This window comes from Metopolophium dirhodum, chromosome 2 (assembly GCF_019925205.1).
Source record: "Metopolophium dirhodum isolate CAU chromosome 2, ASM1992520v1, whole genome shotgun sequence".
Lineage (NCBI taxonomy): Eukaryota > Metazoa > Arthropoda > Insecta > Hemiptera > Aphididae > Metopolophium > Metopolophium dirhodum.
Window position 1 is genome coordinate 938,038 of NC_083561.1, and position 26,351 is coordinate 964,388.

The following is a 26,351-nucleotide window of genomic DNA, read 5'->3' on the forward strand; positions in this document are numbered from 1 at the left end:
ATGATCCCTCTTTAATGAGTTATCAACCAACTTTCTAGCTATCATAGTTCAGGAGAAAAGTTAAAAAAATTGATATTTTGAGACTGTTCACGCCAACGTTTTTATGAATTTAAGACGTTATACCGCTTGAGTGTGATATCAAATCCCTCTCATTAATATTTTATGTTATAGCTAGCTAAATTGCCAACCTACTTATCATTACCGATTTACATATTTATTATTTTCCTATTTTACACAAATTCTTGAAGTTTTTAAAATTCAGACTTCATTTTAATTACCATACTTACTTGATTAAAAATCAAGAAAGTAAAAAATCACAGACTTAAGCACAGATAGTGTTCTTACCTAGAAGTTTGATATCAATTCCGGATCAATTCCCTCTAATATCAAAACTAGCAGAGGACACTAGTGAACAAAAAATTGCTATGTTGTACGTCTGTAAGACGGGACAACAAACGCATGAGTAGCTCTTAAGAATATTATAATATTTAATACAATAAATTGTATTATTTAAATGATATGATTTTTATTAATAAAACTTTATACAAAAAAAAAAAAACTTCTAACTACTATATGTTATTGGTAAATCGTAGTTATTTTATATTTTATATTATTTTTTTTATCTAGTGGTTTTTTAATGATGTTAATTATTTTTTTTTTTTTTATCCTGTTAACAGAATTTCTACTAGAAGGAGTGCTTCGATTTCAACATATAGTTATATCTTACAAAATTGGATCAAGATAGTACTTTAGGGGGGTCATTTTTCTATTTTCTCAATAATTATTTAATGCCACGGGAAAAACCGCTAAAAATGGGATTTAAATTTCTAACGCTTTGTTTATCATCATGGAAACAAATAAAGAATTACAATATTAATTCAACTTACAGGCTATTATAAATAATGACAATATAAAATATCCAGACTGACAAACCATTACCGCTCAGAATCGTGTTTCTTATACAATGATATTAAATCATTGAATTCAAGTTTAATACAGTCCATTATACATTGACCCATTTGTATCTACTGTACAGCAGAGCGACTTTTTTGTCTGCTTTTTTTGAAGAGATTAAATTTTATGTATTTATTTTATTACAATAAGATTAAACCAAATTCTACTTTAGCACTCTATAGTTCAAATTTTTGTGAACCGGAATGGATTTTTTTTTTAAATTTATAAAATTTTAGTGGTCTATTTCGAAATTGTTGAACCTTTTTAATATAAGTTGTATTATTCCCTTATCCAACTCACTTCATACTTTTAACCCCTTTAACAAATTTTCATCTTTGATACTTAGTTCTCATCTACACATGAGTTTGATTGCTCAACTGTTCATACTACTCAACAGTTGTTAACAACACCTTTGAAGTGGCAGGAATACTGTTACATTATATCTCTATTAATAAGGCCAATGAGGTGGAATAGACGTATAATTGGGGGGAGGGGGTAGTGGTTAAAGCCCCCAGTCATATTTTTTTTTTTACTTTTTTAGAATATGTTGTGTACCCGAAACATAGGGCTTAGGCTATAGCTTCCTTGCCTTCTATATAAATTCATCACGCAACACCACAGACTACACTAGACTACTACAATATATAAAAATCTAAGTGCTACGCCTATGACGCGTGTGTGTCAAGTTAGCGTCTTACAAACGTACAACATGGCAAATTGTACGTTCACAACAATCCATTTAATTGTTTTTAAAATTAAAGTGAACTAACCTATCATAAAATTTAAAGTAAATATATTGTTACAGTCTAGGGCATCTCGAAGACTCATATTGGTTTTTAGTTACGAAGCAAGTTATGAGCATTTCTAAACTGTACAGATTTTGTAAAAGTTTCACATTGTATTATTATAATATAAATATATGAGATCGGAAATAGAATCTATAGAGTATAGGCGGTATTCAAACAGGAGTGTTCTTCTGGACTAAACCATCGATCAAGTATAGTACCAGGTAGTGCACTGGTGCTAAACTGCTATTTAATAATCTAGGATTGAACTAATGAGACAGAGGAGCCGCACTGGCGCACTGTAATACCTATTGTAGTTTTAATATTAATCTTGTCTTTCCGCAACGCCATCAACAACAAAATCAAATACTAAATTATGTAGGTAAATGTTATATTATACTTATTCGCATTTTATTTATTTTTTAATGTGTATATGTATATACACACACACACACCGAATTTCACATTAATATATTTTAATTTTAACACTAAATACACGACAGTACTGCTTTTGATACCTATTTCGTTATTTGAATAATTATACAAATATTAGAATTTTTATGATCAAAATTATCAAATTTCTAGTATGCAAATTATATTAGATAATATATTATACAACAAAAACTGCAAAATCAATAATTTATTTTAGGATATAGATAGTCCATGTAAGTATAATATAAAATATAAATGATACATTAATACATACCACAGAAAAATATGTAGAGAGACAAGAACATAATTTTAATTGTATACAATTTGAATGGTTTTCATATAATATCAAAAAAGAAACACTACATATGCAATATACATATATATATATATATATTTATATATTTGTATCTATATACATAAATATATAAATATACATACAAAAAAAAACAACCAATTGAAATAAAAATCAAAGTTAGTATTAATAGTCTTGCACATTGTACAATTTGTATAATTAAATAATAATAAAAAAAAACAACATAGGTATTATTACTGTATATGTTTAACTAGCCACAAAACTATATAATCATATCTATGCAAGTTTTACATTTATATATTATGAATATACAATATTATTGTTAAATACTTTACACTTTTACACAGTTATACAGAGCTTCTAATAAAATAATTGTTCTCTATTATGACAACATTGAGCTCTAACTAATATTGTACCTATGCAACAGCTGCATCAGTATATTGTTTATTTTTATTTTCATTTTTTTGTTTAAGCATAAAAAACATTTATGTACTTGGTTATATAATATTCAGTTTCACGTATGAACAAGTATGGTCGTTGGCATAAACGCGATGGGTTTATTATTATCATATTATACATATAAATAAATTATGTTATAATAACATAATACGCCAAAAGCGCAATATTTTTGTAGAACATTTTGCCAAACAATTTTGGGTTGCTATATAATTAAATATATACTAATTTATGTTAAAATTAAATTACGGGCTTCTATGTTATATGCGTTGATTTTTATTAATTGGGAATACGTGCCAATAACATAATTTGCATGTGATAGTAACTAATTTGTACATAATTTTGAATAGTCATTACATTTGATTTTTATTATTTAACAATTTCAAATTGATGACTAAAATTAAAAATATACTTTAATTTAAAAAGCGTGTTTTCTTTCCAATACTCGTTAGTCTTGAGAAAAGAGAGGAACCCTTGAGTATGACAAAAAAAAATCAGTTTGGATTAACTAATATTATACACGTCAAATAAAAAAAAATTTATATATTATATAATTAATAAAATTAAAACATTTATACATTGGAATGAACGTTTTATTTTTGACAAATTTTTTTCCATTTATTATTAATAGATTGCAACTATTATGAACAATAAAACAAAATTTTTTTCACAAATAATATACATTAAACCCATTAAAAAATATTTTATTAAAATAAAGAAAAGATATTAAAGGACAGTATATTACAAAAGGTTTTTGTTTTATGTTAACTAATATAATATTATAATCGTTGAATTTAAATTAATGCTACCCCAATATGAAATAGATGCAATTTTGTTAAAAGTAATAAATTATAAGTGTATGGGTTTTTTTTTCAAGGTACAATAAATAGGTACATATTATATTTAAATAATAATATACTAACAATATTGATTATCTGAATAAATAATAATATGAATGATTTATTTTTATTAGAATTTTAGAAATCATAATATATATTAATATTTAAGTTGTCTACAAAAAAAAAAAACAGGAACGTTGGGTATGCAAAAATAAAATAAAATTATCAATGCAATAGAAGTTTTTAAACACCTGCAATTTTATGTTATACAAATCATTTGTAGTTTATGAAATTAACAATTAGGTACTCTACAATTGTATTAATATGTATTATGATTGAATAAAAGCTTTAGTCCTACCCCTTCAAAGAATGCACATCACTTACAAACATAAAAAATACACTACAAAACCATAAGAATTTGCACTATATTTACACGAGTTTATTTTAGTATATATTAACACATTTAATTGTTTATACAATTATCTTTGGACTTAAAAATAACACAAAAGGCAAGTAATTGGGAACTAAATCAAAATCTGAATTTCATTTTTAAAAGGCTACACGTTTGACGAGATCCTCTGAGAAAAAAAAACAAATACCTTACCATAAAAAAGGAAAAAACAACAACATAATAATATTTGATTAAAATAAGACTGATTATTAGTTCCAATAATTTTGTTTTAAGTTTGTAACAAAAAGAAAAAAAATGGTTGTTAGTATTATTGAAAATGAGCTTAAAAATGTTTTAAAATTGCGTAATTCATTCATTTCATAAGGTGATTTTAGGTATCAACAAATATACCTAAGAACAAAGTTGACAACCTTAGACTGTACTTTTTTTAAAACTAAATACATAAAACGATACAGATATGATGAATTTGTAATAAGTTTTTTTTTGGTGTACATATATATTACCTTAATATGTTTGTGAGTGGTTTGATTGCCAAGGCATTTTTTGGTCGCACTGTAAACAACAAAAAATAACAATATTTATAACTAACATACTAAAGCATTTAAGACCAAGGTCTTTCCTTTTAGTAATTTAGTTTCAGTAGGTTAAAGATTATAAATTAACAAATGCATTTAATATTTGCTGTAATTATCATCTTATACATTTAATTAAACACTACTAAAAATTAAAAAAACACAATGTAGGTAAAAGTTGATAGTTATTATTAGCTATTACAAGAACATAAAGCCTAATTAGGTATATATATTCTTCAGTCACATGTCATGGTAAATTTATTTACCAATTCCACATTAATAATACAATTCATTATCATTCTAAAAACTAATAAAATTCACTGAAATCTACTTGAAAGTTAAGATAGTATAAACTGACGATTTATATGTCAATACTCAAATTAATTAAGATGGAAATCAAGATGGGTGGAATAAAATTGTTTTCAGACCTTTTACCATAGTAATAAATCAACCAGTTGAAAATGATGCTGCTGTATATATTACACTAGATTAATTAAACAATTTTATTTAAACATTATTAACCGTCATTAAGAAACAAAGTAGTAGAGGAGTAGGTACTATAAACTATTAAGATAATAAATAATTAAGATTAGATTTAACCAAGCTGTATGACTTAAAATTTTGATATTTTTAAAATAATGAACAAGAATGTCAATTGTACATCAACGTACATTTTATTTTCAATAAAAACTATTTCACTTTAATCTATGGAAAAAGCACTTAAGTAAACAGTATTTTACTAAATAAGTATTGATTATAATGACATTAATTTTAAATTTATAATAATAAGTAGTACATTTCATTGAAAAGAAGGTTAAAATAATTAAATTGGCAATACACCATTGCCAATATTTCATTGAATGACGTCAAATTACTTTTGTTACTATGCTTTACTCAACTTTACTACTGTGCAAGCAATATACAACTTTAATAACAATAAAAAAAAAATTAAAGAGAAGAAGAAAATAATAAAGTAAACAAAATTAGCGAACATTTTTGATTTAGCAATACATTATAATATGCTTATTGTTAAAATAAAAATTTAAGTATAAAAAGACAAAATATAGGTATGAACAATAAATAATTAGGATGATTTTGATGGAATTTCAATTGAATACAAATTTAAATAACTCATTATAAAATGTAGGTATAAAGGGTTTTAAAACAATAAACTTCAATATTAATTGTATAGTTTAATAATGATTTTTGACAACCCTATTAAAAATAATTCACAGAAACCAATCCTAAATCTACATATTATAAACGTCATTTTCCTTTACCTTTTAAACTATTTCATTTGAAGGTTGCCTGGAAGTAGTCGATGAAGAAGGGTGATTTGGACTGTCTGGATTAATATTCTCTGGAGTAGATGGACCACCACTAGCTGCAGATGCTTCATTTCCGCTCCCTACAGAATCTTTTAAATGCTTGGGTATCAAAGCAGATTTCAAAGACCCAGCTGCACTCAATTCTGAAGAAAAAATGTAATAGTTTAGTTTGAGGTTAAAATAAAGTTAAAAATAGTAATATTAAAACATTATTTAAGGGCATGCCACGGCTGCATCATGTGTTATCTCTATTTTACAAACATACAGATACAACATAGAAAATGTACAATTAGCCAAACCAATTTTGTGTTATAAGCTTTAATATTTCAGTGAATTTACCAATTATTAAACTTAAAGGTAAGAATATTATAATATGTGTTTCGAAGTTAGTTCCTTACAATATTTCCATTTTTAATGTCCGTATGCATAGTCGTAAGCATTGTTTAATTGTAATATTTTAAACCTATTCGCAACTTATAAAAAATTTAAATATTGTAAAGAACAATCAAAAAAACACTGGTAATGTTCTTACATTTAAGTTTGATTATAGGTAAATTCACTCTATTGCAGTTAACAACATAAAATTGGTTCTGTAGAGTGAAAATTCTTAAATTATTTTTAAGCGTTAAATTTTTGTAAGATGGAGATAATATACAGAGATGTGACATCTAAACAGAAACTTAAAATAATTTTTGATTTAATTACAAGTTAATTACATACCTAATTGTGTAAAATTGAATAGTGGAGGTAATGATCGTCCATTTGGTAATCTATGGAGCGGATCTCTTAGCTCATCAAAAAATGCATGAGCACATGCTTGTAATGGAGACACCCTAAGTGATGGAGTGTATTCAAGTAACACTGACACCAATTCTACAGCTTCTGCTGGTGTCCGCATACGGAAAACCTTTACAAATGACGCCTTTAGGTTAACACATAGAATATACGCTTCAAACACACACTTCATTACAGTTCAAATATTAAAAGAAAAACGGCATAAATTAAATAAATATAACAATTCAAAAGACATGTTAGAGCTCTAATTTTCTTTAAGTTCTACAGTAAACTTTCAAATATAGCAGTAATAACCACAAGTCGAATACCACTATTACGAGCAAATACTTAATTTGTTTTAAACTTATCAAAAGAATAATATTTAATAAATTATTATTATATAAAACTGAAATTATCTTCATAAAACATTATAAATTATAAACTAAATAATCAGTCTTGTAACCTCTGTATGCAAATTGTTAAGACTCTTTTAATATAAAGAGTATGTCAAAAGGTTATAATAATTGAACAAGAAAAACCGGTTAGATATACAAACTGTCTCATAGTCATTTTTCGACTTACTCTAATTTTTTGATGAACATTGCTGTTTTTTGGGAACGACATGCGTTGCAGCATAAACTGCAAGGTACAATATGTACGTTAAAAATAAAAGTATAGATAATTCTCCTCTAACATGTCTTACTGAAATAATATTAGTAAAAAAATTAACTTATCCAAAAAAAGGGGAAAAATTAGTTATATTATTTGATAGATAAAAGAAATTGAAACACCCTGTAAATTGAATTTGCTCAAACACTATTTAATGTTTAATATTTTTCTTTATATATTAGTTACATCTAATTATTCATCAAATGTTACTATTATTATAGTAATTATAATACTTACTATAGTAATTTCTAACATCTAGATCAAATTAATATAACTTAAACAACATTTAATTTACCAAAATTATAATTTTAACTCTTAAATGTTAGTTACGTTTAGAGATAAAAGTTTTAAAAAAAGCCTATGAGCAAACTCTGGAAGTATGTATAATTTTTTTAAGCTTTTACATATTAATTAAATTCAATAAAAATCCAATTCAAACAATAACCTACCTTTGACCAAGGATGAGATTTGATCTGTGGGAATTTGAATTCTGTATAGTTGGGATTCATTTCTCTAATCTGTTCTCTTGTTGGTGTGCCAAGGACTTTTATAATTTCCACTAATTGATCAACACCAGAGTCTCCAGGGAAGATTGGCTGACCTAACATAAGTTCAGCTAATACACAACCAGCACTCCATACATCTAAGGAATCAATATTTCATTAGATAAAACAATTGATACATTATAATTGAAATTGAAAAGTTGTATAAAACTAAATTATTAAGTGAGTAAAAAAACAAAAAAATCATAAAAATTGGGTTAACATTTTAAAAAGAACATTATAACAGGTGGTTATGTACATAGAAATACATATAAGTTACAGTTTTGCAAAGATATTTTCAAATATGTATTTTAAATGGAGCTTACATATTTTATCTGCTAAGGTTGATAATACATAAATTGCTTGGTAAAATTCCATAAAACATTATATTAAAATCTTTAAATACTTTATACTTTATTATAGCAAAGCCAATTTTTCAAATTTTTCTCAATTCTATACAATTTGAATATAATATTTTAATTACTACCATAATTATAATACTTTTCCACTAGTATACTGCACAATAATTATTTAAGGGAGGTTGATATATATGGTGTATAATATTAACAAAAATGACTTCACTTCACATGAAATACTCTCAAGCCTTGTAAAATTGTTGGTATAAAATAATATGCAAAAAAAGTTTAACATTTGATTAGACATATTAATAGAAATTTTGAGATTAAAATATTGAAAAACAGAGTTCAACACAGCCTGTAGAATATAACCCTGTTATTTTAAATAAAAAATGATCAAATTTGGTAAATTCTACAGTAATGTATTTTTTGGACAAAACGACATTGGCACCGGGCACCTTAAGTTATAAAACTGTAACAAATAATTAGCTTTCTAAACACCTGCCTCAAATATTGGTCTTATATTATCATATAAAATAAAATCTAAATAAATAATAATTTAAACACAATAGTCGCCATCAATGATAATAAATAAACCAATAAATAAAACAACATATAGTTAAGAAATATGCTTAAGCTAATAACGATAAGCTATTATTTACTGATAAATAATTATATCAGCAACAATTAATACAGTCTACTATATTTATTTTATATTAGGTACTATCTCAATAAATAAATAATTTCTTAATATACTGATTAGTGATTAGTATTGGCTCACCTAATTTTCATAAAATTTAAAAACATAAAATTTAATGAAGTTTAAATACATTTTGTTTTTATATGTAAAAATAAAAATTACCAATTTTTGTAGTGTAATCTATAGCACCGAATATCAGTTCAGGTGCTCGATAGTATCTTGAACATATGTAGGATACATTAGGTTCACCCTTGATAAGAGTCTTAGCACTGCCAAAATCGCACAATTTCAATACTCCTGTTTCAGGGTTTAATAACAAATTTTGAGGCTTAATATCACGATGACATATCCCTAATGAGTGAATATAAGCCAAGCTTCGGAATAACTGGTACATGTACAGCTATAAAATAAATTCATTGATACCATTTATTATTACCATTCTTTTTGATTATTAATTTTATAATATTGTAAGGAAGCAAACCTTTATGTAGTTAATCGGAATTGTTTGCCTTAATTTGCTATAATGACGAGCAACTTTATATACAGTATCTGGTATGTATTCCAAAACTAAATTTAGATAAACTTCATCCTTCTAAAATAATCACAATAGTTTTAAAAAATAAATAAGTATAGGTAATTAAATAATTTTAAATTTACCTTGTCACCACTTGAATAAAAGAAGAATTTCAATTTCACTATGTTACAATGATCTAGGCGTTTCATTATTTGTAATTCGCGGTTCTAAAATAACCCATAAAATTAATAAATATATAAAAAAATATTTAAAATTATTGATCGAAATACAAAAATAATTTAACTGCAATCACTTTTTGAACAGTTACAGACTTACAGTTATAGTTTTTTTAGAGAACAAAGATAGACATTTTTAAATTATTTTACATTATTAATAATAATAATTTATGCCTATTTTAAGACACTTTCAGACCTAGATTAACACATGTTTTCTACAAATTTATCTTAAGTCTGGATGTGGCTTTACATTGACAGGGGTTATATTTAATTTAATTCATTTTTTATATATTTTCCAAATCTTTGAGTAATATACTAGACCTCAAATAAAATCTGTTGCTAGAGCAATTCTCATATAAGTACAAGACATTAATCAAATTGTCTTGTTTTAATCTAAATAATTATGTTTATAATTATAGTGCTTTTGTTAAAATATAAAAACACTATATTTAATGGACAGTGCATACATTTCTCAAGAAAATCAAACATTTAAAAAACAAACTATCAAAAGTATGTTAATATTTTACATTTAAAATAAAAGTTAGGTAACAAAATAGTAGAACTTACTTTAAATCTTTTATCTTGAAGAACTTTTTTAATAGCAACCATTTCTCCTGTATCGCATAATTTAGCTTGGTATACAACACCAAAACTTCCATTGCCGATAACCATTGTATCTGTATACGACACCTCCAAGGGTCGATCTGGTCCCTGGCAGGGATTAGCCACAACTGTAGTGACTTTACTGCCATCTTTACCTAAAATAAATAAATTGCCATGAAGTAAAATTAGAATTTTTACAAAATGCTTAAATGTACTTAAATTAAAAATAACAAGATTATTAAATTTGAATGTTATTATATTGAATCACTATTATAATATGTACTATAATTTATAACAGTGAGTGACTATCATTTTGCTTATCAATTGTGTGAATCAATGAATGTTTGACATCTAAACAAGCAACAACAAGTATCTAATTTAGTACTAGCATTATAGGTATATAAAAAAAAAAATTTAATGATTTTAATAAACGTAGGTAGGTGTATCTATTAATGCACTTAAGTTAGAAACTATTTTTAAAGTATACTTTTTTTTATTGGAAATTTATGAAATTAAAAATAATACAAAAATAAATAATGATAATGATTAATGACTAAGAGGTAAGCAAACAGGTATAAAGTAGTGAACTAAATACCATAAAATAACTAATCAAAAAAAAGGTCAATAACTTAAGACAGTTTTATTAAACTTAAAGATAGTTTTTATTTAGTATTACCTATACTAAATAATTTTAACATAACTCGGTAGAATAAATGCTATTATCAGTTAACCGATAATCTGTAAGAATAACTCGTAATAAAATTAACCTAAATTTATTATAGATTTCTTGGAGACCTGTATATACGTTTTTTTTTTTTACAAACTACTTGCCTAATTTTAATTAAGTATGATAATTTATTATTTGTCTGTTTGAAAATTGAACCTTTAACAAAACGAGTTCTTAATTCTTATCATAATTACAAAATATTATATATATTTTTAAAATGAAATAAGTTCAATAGAACTAATAAAATTATTAAGATAAACTATGTAATGAGAAAACATTATACAAAAAATAGAATAATTATTCTTAGAACTTAGGACTTATACCTAGTCATTTATTTTTATTTAAAATTATTAAATATAAAAAATAAAAATATATACTTTGATTGATAAAAACATTCCAATGTTTTTTGATATGCAAATTTGAAATAAATAAAGGACAAATAGAGACTAACATGTATCAAACATATTAGATATTCAGATTCAGTTTAAATAGATTATCATTAGTTCAAGAATGAACTATAGATTCTATAAAATTCTTAAAATTATACAGATAACTAATAAGATTACTTTCAGATCATAGACAATTGGAGTTCTAAATAAGTTTAAACTCAATCAAAAAAAAAAGTAAAACAAACCTATTGAATTATTTATGGATGAGAATTTATAATAGATTGTGAATAATCCATTTTAAAGGATAATATTAAGAAAATTAATACCTTGAAGTCTTATACGTTCAGCGTTTGCTACCACAGTTGGATTCCAAATAGGAACCACATCAGTTATTGAAGGATCTTCACACGGGAGATGTAAATCCATCACTACTTAGCTTACTAACATTACAAGCCAATGTATTGACATTGAATTGGAAAAAAGGTCTGTCATTTCAAAATTAACTTGGCACAATGAAATCAACTAACCAATATATTTTTAGATTCAACAAAGGTTATTTATTTAAATGAAAAATTATAATTGATAAATTGAACTCAATCAATCATTTCATTAAGATATCTAGGTAAGATATATAATATTTTAATACCTGAATAAAAATCACTTTAATATTTATTTTTTTGTTATCAAGATTTTAACTAACAAAATATTTTAATAATAAGTAATATTTTTTATTTCATATCTAATAATAAATTGGTAGGTACAGTAAAAATTGCATATATTCGATACCAACCTAAATTATTTTGAATAATATTAAATCAAACTAATTAACTGTATAAGTAGGTAGGTACCTAGTTGTAATTAATTAATTTGTTATTTAAATAAATGTGATGACATATTCACGGGCATATAGGTAACTAGTAACTAGTATACCCATAGTCCATAGATACATAAAAATTATTATTTACCTATATATTATTTTTATTGTATATATTTTACACCAATTGATAGTTAACAAGGATACATGTATGATGGCAATAATAATTAAGTAACAATAACAATAGCTAAAGTATAACAGTAAAAAAAAGCTTACAAGTGATACAAGTAGCCAGAAATGTATCTAAAACAACTAAGGCACATTTAGACTAGTAACTGGTAAAATTTTTGTAGTGTTCTGACAACTGTATGGTATGGGATATAAAACTTGACTGTCATGAAATAAAATTACCAAAACCCTAATTAGAAAATTGTAGGTATACCTAAATAATAAATAATATATGTTGTAGGTAGGTACCTTATAAACATTTAATTTTTATCATAAATGTAACATACATAATATATAATAATATACATACTTAACATAAGTACCTACTATTGTCAATTACATACATACCCCACCTACTCCTAAATTTTCTATAAAAATTAAAAAATACCATATTTTAAACCATTTTACAATTTTAGATGCATACATCCTTATTTGACAACTCCAATAAGTAAGTACTTACCTATTACACAGCATGAAAGAATTTATTAAATTTGTTTGCATAAGTAAGCACTGATAAATACATTTTTTTTCATGTAAATAAACTTTCAAATGTTGCATAATGAATTAAATGTTGAAATAAAAAATGCAATCATTATAATTAGCAACAAAAATACATTTTTAAAGAAGAATATATTAGTTTAATTATCTTATTTATGTATTTACTAGGTATCAAATTTAATTAAGAATACACAAATTCCTAAATTTATTCAATAATTTTTAAAAAGGTTATAATTCAAAATATTCAAAATTTAAAATTGGGTAGGTGCATTACATGCAGGTGTGGTAAGGCAGTAGATATTAGATACACATTAGTATCATAATATGACTAATGAAATAACAGTAAGCCTAGACAGATTTTTTTTTATTGTGATGATAATTAATATATTTTTATCTAACATAGTTAGCAGAATGACGTATTTAAGTACATTATTTAAACATTATAATGGTGGATAATTTTATAGCTATAACTCAATAGAGAATTACAACTGATTCCTTTGTTGGAAAAATAAATATTTATCTCTTTGTCAAGAACTATGACCGTAGAAAATCCTGAAAGTATTGTCACATCCACAGTTGATTAGCTTACTTAGTTATCACAAGAATTTATTATTAGCAATTAGACCTAGAGTGTTATTTAAGTACGCCAAAATCATGCAAGTGACTTGAATTTATCGTTTATATATTTTATTGAAAAACAAGGAATCATTAATTTACAAATAATATACCCAAATACCTACTTATAAGTACCTAATAAAATATGAAATTGATTCTAAGGAATGTGGGTATGCAAGATAGGTTTAGCAAATTACCTTGGAGTTTTAAAAAGATAGCGTATTATAAATAATTAGTGGAATTGTTTGTGTGATGGGGATGAAAAGCCGTAACATGACAGAGGTAAGCACCTAACAGTAGATTGAAAGATGTATTCCACAACCAAATAAAACAGACAAGATCCGTGATATTCTTCGACCACTTTTACAGTGAGAGTGAGTGAGAGTATGACAGCAGTTTAAAAGATTAGCTGGTACACCTAAGTAGCGTGGATCGACTTGTCAAGACAATGTGCTGTCGTCGTAAGTATTACGAAAGTAATGTAAGTTGTAAGTAATTTTGGGTGCATACACAGTAGTAAGTAAGAGTGCAAATGTATGTGTGAGAGCGCTTGCAAGTACGTACTTATGACTTTAATTCCGCCCAGAGGAGGATTCGGAGAAGTCTTATTTCCTTCAGCAAAGGAAGTGGTCCTGGGCCTTCCGCTCATGTCCACCGGCGGGTGGTGTGAAAATCGTCGTCGAGTTCTCTTCTCGGAGAAGCTCTTTTATCAACCGTCGTCGTTGTCGTCGTCGTCGTCTCGTAGCAGACAGCAGTCGTCGTCGGCGTCGTCGACCAAGTGTGCGGCGGGGGGCTGCTCTTCGGTTTTACATAATTCGTGAGAACTCGCGAGTTCCGCGTAAATACACACACACGGGTGGTAATGGAAAATGTGTGCCGTACAAAACGGAACGAGAAAAGGAAACGTGATTTATTGCTCCGCACTTTTTTTTATTGATAAAAAAAAAAAAAAGAAGAAATTTTTCTGATACGCCTATCTGGCCTGGTTCGCGGCCCACATACTACGCTAGTGTACGCTACTACCTGAGGGTAGTGGTGGCGGCGGCGGCGGCAGAGCAGCACATTGGAAAACGACGACGGACTGTACGCAGTACGCGCACGCACACTCAAACACGGTACACGGGTACACACACACACGCGAGCGCGCGCACACGCAGACCGCGGCTTGGTGTTAACGGACCGACCAAACTCCTCGACCGCGGGAGAAACGGACGAGAATAATATTTTATTATAGTTCGACTTTTTTCCGACGGGAATCTATACTAAATTTGGGCGGCCGAAACGAACGGCGCTGGTCGTCGTCGTCGGCGGAAAGCGAGCTTTCGTCTTGGGTCGTTCGTAAATCGTGTTTTAATCACGAGTTCGACGCGGCTGTGTCTCCATTTTGGAAACGACGGCGGACGCAGCACCAGACGGCAGACATTGACCCAATCGGAGCGGTTAGGGGGACCCCCCGACCCGCGACCGCGGCCGACACACCGCCACGGCCCGCGCACGCCATCGCACAATGTCGAAAACGTGACTGTGACGTCAGTCTATTGCGTAGTAGCGGCGCCGCCGACTCTCGCGCGGCACGTCGGCGGCAGGCCCGTTCCGCCGCATTTCCACATTTTACTCCTTTCGTGTCCGGCGTCATTACTCATTGGCCAATGCGCCGCGGACCGTTGGGCGGCCAAAAAACGACCGGTTCGGTCGGGGCCCGTTTCCGATTGCCGATTTTTCGACATTTTGTCGTAAACACAATTTGTGGCAATTACCAGCTATCCGCCAAAAACAAAATATCGATCTGTTTATCTCGTAGAAAATATTATCATAATCATCTCGAAACGCGATAGTCACGTCGGCGCGCAGGGTCAGGTGGCGCTGTTTGAACGACGCCGCCGCGCGTCTTGCCGATATCCGTGTCTTTCTCGACATTCGATCGGAGACGACTGGAACGAACGTAACCTTAAAACCGCGTTCATGGATAAAAAAAGAGTGTAGAAATAGCACCGTTTGCCGCCGAATTTGGTGTTTATAAGGCCCGCCGACGTGATTTTATATCCGTGTGCGATATACCTACTATCACAGCCCTATTTAGGAATTTTGGGGCCCGATGCTAATTTTTTGGTGGGGCCCCTTAACTTAAATTATAAATTCAGTTATTTTGCTATACCTATGGTTTATTTATACTCAATTTATTTTTTAAGATTATAAATAAATTATTTAATATTCATTCATTCATTGGTATAAATAAAACGTACATTATGTCATTATGACTACTGACTAGGTACAGTAGGTAATATATAGAGGCCTGCAATTATGTCAGGGCCCAGGGCTGCATCCCCCCCCCGGCCACCACTTAAATAAGACTCCGCCTTTTATTATAGTATTATACTTGGAATTTTGTTATTATTAACGCATGCGTGAGTCAGGCTTTTGGCTAAAACGATTGACTGCAGACTGCAGTTTTTATTATATTACCCTAAATCGCATTCATTCACACGATCGTATAATTATAAATAATATTATATTATTTTTAGGTATACCTACCTATTTAATATTAATAATTTGTAATTAAATTACGTTTGAACTTTTTTAACTGTTTTTCGAATTTTAATAACTAGGTACCTAGTTAAAGTTATTACGATCAAAATGTCTAATAATACCTATCACCCAAACCCAATTACCTACACGCAAATGTTTACCCTATAATAACGGTGTAGGTGACGTTTAGTTAAACCCATTGATAAATAATAGATAATTCCAGAGTGTAAACGTGTATTTATCCGAACTATATATGCAAATATGCGATTTAATTATATTTTTAATTAAAATTAAGAATTAAAGAGTTCATTAGGTGTCAGCTATCTGAATTCTTTGAGGCAATATGAAGGCTTATTTTGTCTATAACACATGTGCAGGCAATTAAGCAGAGTAAAACTAATCTATGGAAAAAAAATCTTAAAAACAATATTTGTAAAAAGAAATTCCCGATGGGCCGCTCACTAACTTGTTGACGGGGCCGCTGCTTGCGCTACTGAACTCCACGAATGTAATCTGCTGTTACAAACTAACAACAATTAATTATAGACGGTTTTTAAAGGACTAAACAAAATTACCACCTTCAGTAGGTACCATATCACTTAACCACCTTACACTTGCCCCCCCGAAAGCCCCCCCCCCTCACCAACAAATACCAGGTACTTCCATGAACTAGCGCTTGTGGGGGGGGGGGGGGGGCTGCTAAAAAGTTATTTTTCCGGGCTGGTCAGAAATACCAATCCGTCCCAATCATAGGAAAAACTAGTAAGTAGTTCCACTTATGCCCTATATATGTTCACCTACCTCGTGAAATGTTCATACAACATTAAAACCACTTTTGTAAAGGGGACTATGTAGTATGTTGGTAAGTACCTAGGTACCGAACAAATAATGTGACTGAAATACTGAATAGTGGGGTCATCGATTCGTAAAAATCTGTGGACATAAGCATCCAACTATTTGGAAATATATTAGGAGAATTCTGACTTCTGGGTACGACACAAAATTGGCTCTAGATGCTGTGGAGATTCGAGTAGCTAAAAAAAAATCTAGGACAAAATCACACCGTAAAAAACATGTATGTCGTAGGTATATGTATAAAATACAAACGGACAAAATCATCGGTGTATTAGATTGTTTAACTTCTGTAACCGCAAGTGTCCGCAACTGTCCGCAAGTCATAACTCATAATATAAGAAAAAGGTGTGATTTAATTGTTTTCAACTTTAAATTATATTAATTGTATTCTATATACCTACTAGCTAGGTAGGCTATGAAACCTATTGCTTTTTAGTTTTTGTCTCTTTACAATGTGTATATTAATACTATGAATGTTTCTAATTGTATAAACTACCTAATTATGTGTTTGAGTCGTAGGTACCTATTAACTGTAGGTATTTTATTATTAAACCTACTACTCTTACAATAGCATACTACTACAATATAATTTACCTAGTAATTATTATACACTTATGACTTATAATATATATTTATTGATTATATACCTAGGTAGTAGGTACCTACCTAGTACCTATTTACTTTATTTTCATAAATTCTTAAAACTAGATGCTAAGATGCATAATATACTAATTCATTAATATTCTAATTAACAAGTTAAAATTTAGATAGGTATCACAAGACCCTATTACAATATCAATGATTAGAACAATATAATCCATTTTTGATAGAAGCATTTTTTAATATTTTAATTAAAGATATCTGTTTTTAGATTCTGAGCGGAGCGAATTGCATCAAGATAGTACTTTAGAGAGGTCATTTTTTGATTTTCTCGATAGTTATTTAATGCCACGGGAAAAATTACAGACAAATTACAAAAAAACCGCTAAAAATAGGATTTTAATTTCTAACGCTTTGTTTATCACCATAGCAACGAATAAAAAATAATTATATTATAATGATAAAAAAATAAATAAATATTAATTCAAGTATTCAACTATAATAAATAATAACAATTTAAAAAATCCAGACTGACAAGCCGTCTCCGCTCAGAATCGTTTTTTTTATACAAATACAATGTTATTATATCATTGGATTCAAGTTTATTACAATACATTATACATTGACCCACTTGTAACCTACTGTACAGCAGAGTGGCATCCACTTACCTGCTTTTATATTATTATGATTCTTATTCATAAATCATATTATGTAATTATTATCTTAAAAATAAAAATAAAAATTATTAACCATAAGCCCATAACCAAAGATATACCATAAGTCATAACTTACAGTTCTCTGCAAAATCTTGTATGTATACAGTATACCTAATAGGTCAATGACAGTGGGGTACCCAGGTGGTAAGGGGGCTTCAGCCATCCCCCCATCCATTAGCTGTGTTATGGTATAAATATTGTGTGCAATAAAAGGCAAAGTACAAACCATGATATTTCTAAGAACGGCTTTGAAGAAACATTTTGCGTATTGTCAATTATTTTAAGAGGTTATTACGGTCACGGGAACCTAACCTAACCTAACTATAGTATAGTATATAAGATAACGGACAGGGGTGTACCCAAGAGGAAGTTTTCAGGTCAGCCCCTCCCCCCCCCCCATTGATTGACAGAATTTAAAATTCTTAAGGTGCAAACCACTGATTGTATACCTACTTATTACATGTGGAAAAAAATTTGGACCCCCCCCCTAATTTTAATAAAATAAATTTGATAAGATTTGTTAAGAACTTGAGAGTAAACAAAATTTTTTATAATTAAAAGTTATAGCATACAATTTTTAACCAAACCTAAGGATTAAAAATGTAGTACAACTGTACAAGCCACAAGGTGCCTCATAAGTCATAACTCATAAGGTGTTACTTGTTTTTTTGAAATTAAAAAAAAATTGAGTGTAATTCCACGAATAATTTTTATGAGCATCTAAAGTTTAAATACTGATGAAATTGGATATAAAAGTGTAAAAAACGATTTTTTTATTTAGTAATAATTTAAAAATAAATAACGAAATTTTCACTTAATGTTTTATAATTTCCTAACACATGCACTAATTTTGTACTATTTATAGACATTTTAAACTTTTAATTATTTCTAAAAATGTCTATTACATTTTTTTTCCTGGGTCAAAAAGTTTGAAAATTTAACACAAGGTTTATTATAAGTTTCTATATAGCTATTTAAAAATATTAAAACATTTTTTTTTAACCACTTGAAGTTCAAATTTTGACAAAATTTGTTAAAATCACGAAAATTTGATAATTTTTATAGCTAAAGATTTTGAAATGTAATGCAAGGTTCTTCATAGGTACTTCATAAATATATTATGTTTTTTTTTTCAGTTTATACCCGACGACACCGCGGTAATTGATTTTGCATTACTGCCGCGGCGCAACAAATATATTATCTAAAAAATATATAATCACTTTTTATAGACATTTTAATTCAAATATGAATGAAATTAGATATTTCAACAAATAACCACAATTTTAGTTAGTTTTTGTAATTTAAAAATATCATTCACTTTTAAATACCTATAATCTATATTATTATAATTCGTACACACATTAATATTTTCAAATGCAATATTTTAAGCAAAAATTAATACAACGTACAATATTATTAACATTTAAAATATAGGCTGACAACTGTCTTCGCTCATAATCGTTTTTCATGTTAAATTTTAACACTTACGTTACAGTGACTAACTCAATGATGAGGTTCACTAGATTTTGAATTAGAAGAAAATAACGAGAAACATAATTTTTTATTTACTATTCATTCAAGTGTTTTTAAGACTTTAAGGTTTCTGTAAGAACAACTGGAGAACCTTGTATTACTTTTTAATTTAAGCTCTGCTCAGTATCTAAAAAACTATGGTATTATGTGCCGTTCATTTAATAATTAAAAATATAAAACTACAATCTTATAATATTTAAGTAAATAGGTAGGACACAAAAAATTAAAAATATTATTTGTATTTAATTATTAAATGCTTCACCAATTTAAATGACAATTTCATAACATATTTAATTATTAACATACTTTATTTAAAAAATAGTAATAATAAAATAAATATTTTATAAAGTATAATTTAATCATGGAGTAAGTCTTTTAGGATCACGAGGAAACATTGATACTTTTCTTATGTTGTCTAAGCCCAAGTACAACATGACAACTCTCTCCAATCCAATTCCACCACCAGCATGAGGTGGACACCCATACCGGAAAGCGTCTATATAAGCTGCAATCTTCTCAATATCTAAACAAAAATATCAATGATAAACTAAATACAATCACTGTTTATTCATGAGTCACCATAATTCTAGAGTAAACATACCAACTTGATGATGTTTAGCTCTTTCTATTAAGTAATCAGAATCATGTATTCTCTGAGCACCTGATAGAATTTCTTCACCTCTCATAAACATATCATAAGAATTAGAAGCAACCTATTGAAAATATGAGCATTAGATAAATTACAAAAATTTTATTTGGGAGAACATAATACAAATAATTACTTTTGAGTCAGGATCTGGCATGGTGTAAAAAGGTCGTATGGCAAGAGGAAACTTATCCAAAATGTAGAAATCTGTATCATACTATGTAATAAAATTTATTTATGAGTAAAAAAAAAAATTAACTAAGAAAATCATGATAATACTTTTGCTTTGACCAAACGTCCAAGTAATTTTTCATTTGGTGTTGATAAATCATCTTCATCACCCATTTCAACTCCTGCCTCGCGAAGCATATTAACAGCCGTTGGAAATTCAAGTTTTAAAGGTGGGTCCAAGAATTTAAATGGTTCTACTGGATATTGTTCGCAAATTGTTTTAATTTCAGATTGATAACTATAAAATTAAAATACATTTACATGCAATTTAAAATAATATCAAAAAATATTGATTGTTATTTTTATTTTCTAGAAAATTGGGTATTTTTTGGTTATTGTGACTACCAAATTCAACAGTTGATTTGAACTCGCTGCACTAGCTCTGACAATTTAAATCAAAAACATCCCTCAATTTGCCATAATGTAATACCTTGGATAGGTCATAGAGTAACCTAACATTATCACAAGAACTACCCAAGGTGGTTTTACACACCTATCGAGGGATGTTTTAAATTTAAATTGTCCAAGCGAGTGTCCCCGATGGGTCTATACATACTATGACAATAACCTAAAATTACCAGAAATTACATATATAATTTAAAACTAAAACTATTAAGTACAATCTCAATTCATGTCTCTACATAAGTGCTTATTGAATTTTTGAAAAATAAAAAAATATGAAACACTTTAATCACCTCTTTTATTTGTATATAATGTATAATAATATGTATTAATAATATGTATAAATAAAAATAATAATAATGAGTATAAATTATTTATTTAAAACTAATAAGGTTAAATGTACAAATGTATTTACTTGTCACGTAATCCTTTAAATATGTTAGTAAAAAGTGAACCAATGACATCAACCACTTCATGATAGTGATATTTAAAAGCCATTTCTAAATCTAAGCCAACAAATTCAGTCAAATGTCTATATGTGTTACTATCTTCTGCTCTAAAAACTAAAACATAAAAATATTAGTAATATATGCAGTTAAAATATAATAGTTAAACATAAATAATTGATGATAGTGATAATAAAAGATATAGTATACCTGCACCAATTGTGAATACTCTATCAAAGTCACCAGCAATTGCCATTTGTTTATACAACTGAGGTGATTGAGCAAGATATGCAGAGCCTTTGAAATACGATATTGTGAAAACATTTGCTCCACCTTCACTTGCAGCATTTATCATTTTTGGAGTATGAATTTCAACAAAACCCTAAGTAAACAAAATATTTCAAAAACCTAATTGCAGTACAAAAAAATATTAAGAGGTTCAATCCACAAAAGAACAATATTAGTTTAAATTACTCAAATATTGTGGTAGTTTAAATCACGGTTTATGATATACCGTGGTTTAAATAAAAAAAATTTTAAAATTGTACAAAATTAAGCAAATTCAAAATTATTAAAGTATTTAAAAAAAAAATTTACAATGTTCTATTTTAAAATGAATGTATTACTAATGAAATGCTTATAATAATATAGTATAAAAAATAACTTTGCATCAAAAAGGTAATTACAAAACCTAATAAAATTAAAAAATATTCTCTCAATTCAATTCTAGACTGAAATTTTGAATTTGGTTTATTATAAATAAATTATTATGTAACCCAAAATAAGGTCAATAAATACTAAATAATAACAGTACATTTTTAAATGAATAAAATTATATATTTTATAACTAATTTACTTTTGCAGTGAGCAAATCTCGGAAAATTTTACAAACACCAGCTTCAAGGCGGAAAATAGCTTGATTTGCAGGAGTACGTAAATCAATTACTCTATTGTCTAGCCTTGTATCTTGATTGACTTTAATATTTAAACCTTGATCCTTAAAAAAAATACATCATTTATTTATTAATTATATGTATGATTCCTCAACATTATCACATATTATACTTATTGTGCTAATTTGTACAGATAGTGTATTTCAAATAAAGGAAAAAAATTATAAGTATACATTTTTACTGCTATACCTTTTAATTGGATATGAAAGGTTATAGTATGAACGTATGGTAGATAATAATAAATATATAATATTTTGTTAAGAAACTGTAATAGATAAGATGGTAGCCATTAGTAAAAAATGTTATAAGGTCTATACAGTAATAACATACATATTATTTAGATAGGTACTATAAAATACCATCACTAAGGGCAAATTATTTATAGTTTATAAATGTCAATGTAGATAATATTTTACCTCATCATCATCCCCTTTAACTGGCCTAGATGCATCTTCTATAAGTAAAGGAAGTTGATTAGCAGACTGACTAACAACCCACAATTCTTCAATGTGTAATTCAACATCTTGTTGTGAGCACGAACCAATTTTAGAAGGTGTTCTTGTAACTTTACCTTTAATGTCTACTATAGATTCTTTGTTAATACTACAAACCAAAATAAATAAATAATTACTGTTTGTATTAAACAATCAATATTTTTTCTTCCTTACTTGGAACAAAACTTTACAAAATGTTTACTAATAGTATCAGATACTACAGCTAACACTTGGATAGACCATTGCTGCTGTCTGACAACCATAAAACATTGTTTACCTAAAATTAAACTATGTTAATATGAGTAAAATTAATATTATCTTTTTTTTGTTTCTTTGCCTTTTGCACGACTAGTATGAAGTCTCCCACGTATCCAAACACTATTATCAGCTAAAATAGTCATAATGTTTTTTACATCCACAAATACTCGATCAGGTACAACACTTTTTGAACTTTGGATCATTTTTAAAACTCCGTACTTTCCAACAGAGATGTCTTCACCAGATTCCTGGTCATTAGTATTTGTTTTCTATTTAAAATAAATATTATGATATAAGATTCAAATTTATTTTTGGACCCAGTGAAATGTTAAAAGTAACTTAGTGCATTTAAATAGAACACCCACAAAAATAAACCATTATTTAATAATAAATCAATTACTTATATGGAAGTTAATTTTAAGAATTATTGAAAAAGTAAAAAGTTAATACTAATATGTTGTACATTTACATTCATTGTTTTGAATTGTTCCTTCTTCATTGCTTTAGCTGCAAGTTTTTCTTCCTTTTTTAACTGGCTTTTAGATTTTACTTGCTCCCTAATACATAATTTAAAATTAATATTAAAAATAAATAGTTAAAACCATAATAATTATCATGTTACTGTTTATGAAAAATAAATATAATATAATAAATATAATGTATAATTGTTAATTACCCAATTGTTAGGAATTTTAGTTCCTAACTCAATATTTACAAATAAACAATTGTAAACAATATCATAATATTCAGTCCGAGACACAGGTCGCATAAAGTAGGACAATCCCCCTCTATATTATGTATAAACGCTATTTTATACGTAACAAATACATTAATCCATAGTTTAAATCTATAGGTACCATAGATGTGTAGTAAATACTTTATGAACAAAGGGGTCGTAAGTAAATATTCTAGCATTGCAAAAATTAGTGAAAAAAATTAAGTGCCCTCCCCCCATTAAAAAAAAATTCTGGCTAGAGCATTGTCATAAATACTTAATTATTTACGTTAAGAAGACTGGAGCTATAGAAAAAAAATCTAAAGATTACAAATTAACTATGGTGGAAATTACGGACTTAACAAATAAATTTATAGGAAGTCACATACACAGTTACTAAATAACATTTTTAACCACTAAGTATTTTTTTCAAATGTTATTTTTATATTGAATTTTAATTTTAATTTTAATTGTAAAGTTTATGATAAAGTGTTGTAGAATATTATGAATAAGAATGTATGATAGGCGATAGGGACATATATATAAGTAACAATTTTAATCAAAACAATTTACCCCTCAGACATATCAGTAGCACCAGTTTTTGATGTCATTTTTGAGGTTTAGACTGATCTGATGCAATATCTAAAAAAAAAAAATTGTACAATAATGATTACAATACAATTGTCATAAAAAGAAAAAACTAGAGAATAGTAGGTAGATAAGTATAATATAATTATTTCAGATTATAAATGAATAAATATCTTACAGTCGGCAAATATAAAATGTGTTTCTTATTAATTCAATGAATTAACAAAATATACTCACAAGCCTTAATGTACTGTAACCGGGTGCTAAAACCTTAAACCACAGTACCACACTTGCAAAGTAGAGCTTCGATGTTAATAAATTAGTTAACTTAAAACTTTAGTGGTTACAGTATTACCATAAGACAATTAATAGTACCTAATTAGTATTACACATTATAGATAATAAAAACCATGATTTAAGATAATATCTGTGATAGTATTTTAAATCATGATAAAAACCACGGTTTAAGATTTAAGGTATATCTTAAACCGTGATAAAAACACAGAATTCTGTCATAAAAATTCAGTTATTAATTATTATCACGGATTATACAGAGTGATTAACATGTTTTTACGCTCATTATTTTGAAAAGTTTAATTTTTTTTTAAATATTATTGTTACATAATAGGTACCATTGATTATAAACACGGTTTAAGATAGATAATTCTATCTAGTTATAAATATTGAATACTAATACATAATCAATTATAATAATTATGTATAATATAATATTAATATAATTATGTATTTATGAAATTTCAAAACATTTCAGAAAAAAAAAAATGTATTGTTATAATATAATTTCTTAAATTTTCAACTGAGCGGAGCGATGAATGTTATTGGTTACACTTTGATTCTATGGCTTATTTTCAATTTTGATTTTAGAGGACTTCTTGTGACTGCTGACGCTGATAACGGCTGGTGTGGGGGGCAGCTCTGTCCCCCACATGTTATTTTGCACTGGTATATATTCAATCCGGCATAATTCTGGTTTAGCAACCTATCGATTTTTCAATTTTTTTTTTTCCAAATTGTGTATTTTATGGTGCTTTATAAGAATGTAAAAAAAATAAGCCCGGACGAACTTCGTTTTAAAGTTATTAATGAAAATCTTCAAAAACTTCATTTTTTTCGTAACGCGCATTTTTAAGGTAGGTAAATACATGAAATGTACATGGAATGTTTATATTAGCATTTTATATATTATCATACAATTTTCAAAACATTAGACTCTTATAGAGAGCTATTTATAGGCATAAGCAATGTTTGATTTTAATTAGTTTTTCTATAAATTATCATTTACGGGAACAAACTTCTTATGTAAAAAAACTGTAATTTTCGCCTTTCGGAAAACACAAAAGACGTTTTAAATAAAAAAAAAATGTAATAGTGTAATACAAGCTTCCAGCTAAATTGTTTTGATTTCAGTTTAAAAATATACAAGATATATTGACACGATTTTTCGTACAACCATTTAAAGTTTAAATTTTGACAAAATTCATCAAAATCACGAACATTTGCAAATTATTTTGTAAAGTTACAAATTTGTAAATTGTTCTATTTTAGGTTGAAAACATGTTTGGAACACGTTATATTATCCCCGTTGTGTCCGGCCTTAAGTAATCAGTAGGT

General features: G+C 27.7%; 2 protein-coding genes across 4 annotated transcripts; both read right to left on the reverse strand.

Annotated features, from left to right (window-relative positions):
- Nucleotides 1–2,364: 2,364 nt before the first annotated feature.
- On the reverse strand, nucleotides 2,365–15,190 carry LOC132939606 (protein kinase shaggy). Of its 3 annotated transcripts, XR_009663993.1 has the most exons (10): nucleotides 14,321–15,190; nucleotides 10,450–10,640; nucleotides 9,790–9,873; nucleotides 9,614–9,724; nucleotides 9,295–9,532; nucleotides 7,984–8,177; nucleotides 6,812–7,013; nucleotides 6,044–6,234; nucleotides 4,695–4,743; nucleotides 2,365–3,413 (listed from the first exon to the last, which is right to left on the reverse strand). XR_009663993.1 is itself a non-coding variant. In XM_061006867.1 (9 exons), the coding sequence occupies exons 1-8, from the start codon at nucleotides 14,403–14,405 to the stop codon at nucleotides 6,047–6,049; spliced, it is 1,293 nt and encodes a 430-aa protein (XP_060862850.1). In that variant the 5' UTR covers nucleotides 14,406–15,189; the 3' UTR covers nucleotides 2,365–4,743; nucleotides 6,044–6,046. The 3 variants fall into 3 exon arrangements, 2 of the variants coding, with proteins under 2 accessions (XP_060862850.1, XP_060862851.1); XM_061006867.1 differs by having other exon boundaries at nucleotides 2,365–4,743; nucleotides 14,321–15,189; XM_061006868.1 differs by having other exon boundaries at nucleotides 2,365–4,743; nucleotides 6,812–6,998; nucleotides 14,321–15,186.
- A 5,019-nt stretch (nucleotides 15,191–20,209) lies between these two features.
- Nucleotides 20,210–25,123, reverse strand: LOC132939603 (aspartate--tRNA ligase, cytoplasmic). Its single transcript, XM_061006863.1, has 13 exons — nucleotides 24,957–25,123; nucleotides 24,705–24,773; nucleotides 23,886–23,973; nucleotides 23,496–23,685; nucleotides 23,333–23,435; nucleotides 23,081–23,267; nucleotides 22,568–22,708; nucleotides 21,922–22,093; nucleotides 21,681–21,828; nucleotides 20,912–21,101; nucleotides 20,769–20,849; nucleotides 20,588–20,699; nucleotides 20,210–20,509 (listed from the first exon to the last, which is right to left on the reverse strand). Exons 2-13 carry the CDS (start codon nucleotides 24,740–24,742, stop codon nucleotides 20,346–20,348), a joined length of 1,614 nt encoding a protein of 537 aa, XP_060862846.1. The 5' UTR covers nucleotides 24,743–24,773; nucleotides 24,957–25,123; the 3' UTR covers nucleotides 20,210–20,345.
- Nucleotides 25,124–26,351: the final 1,228 nt, after the last annotated feature.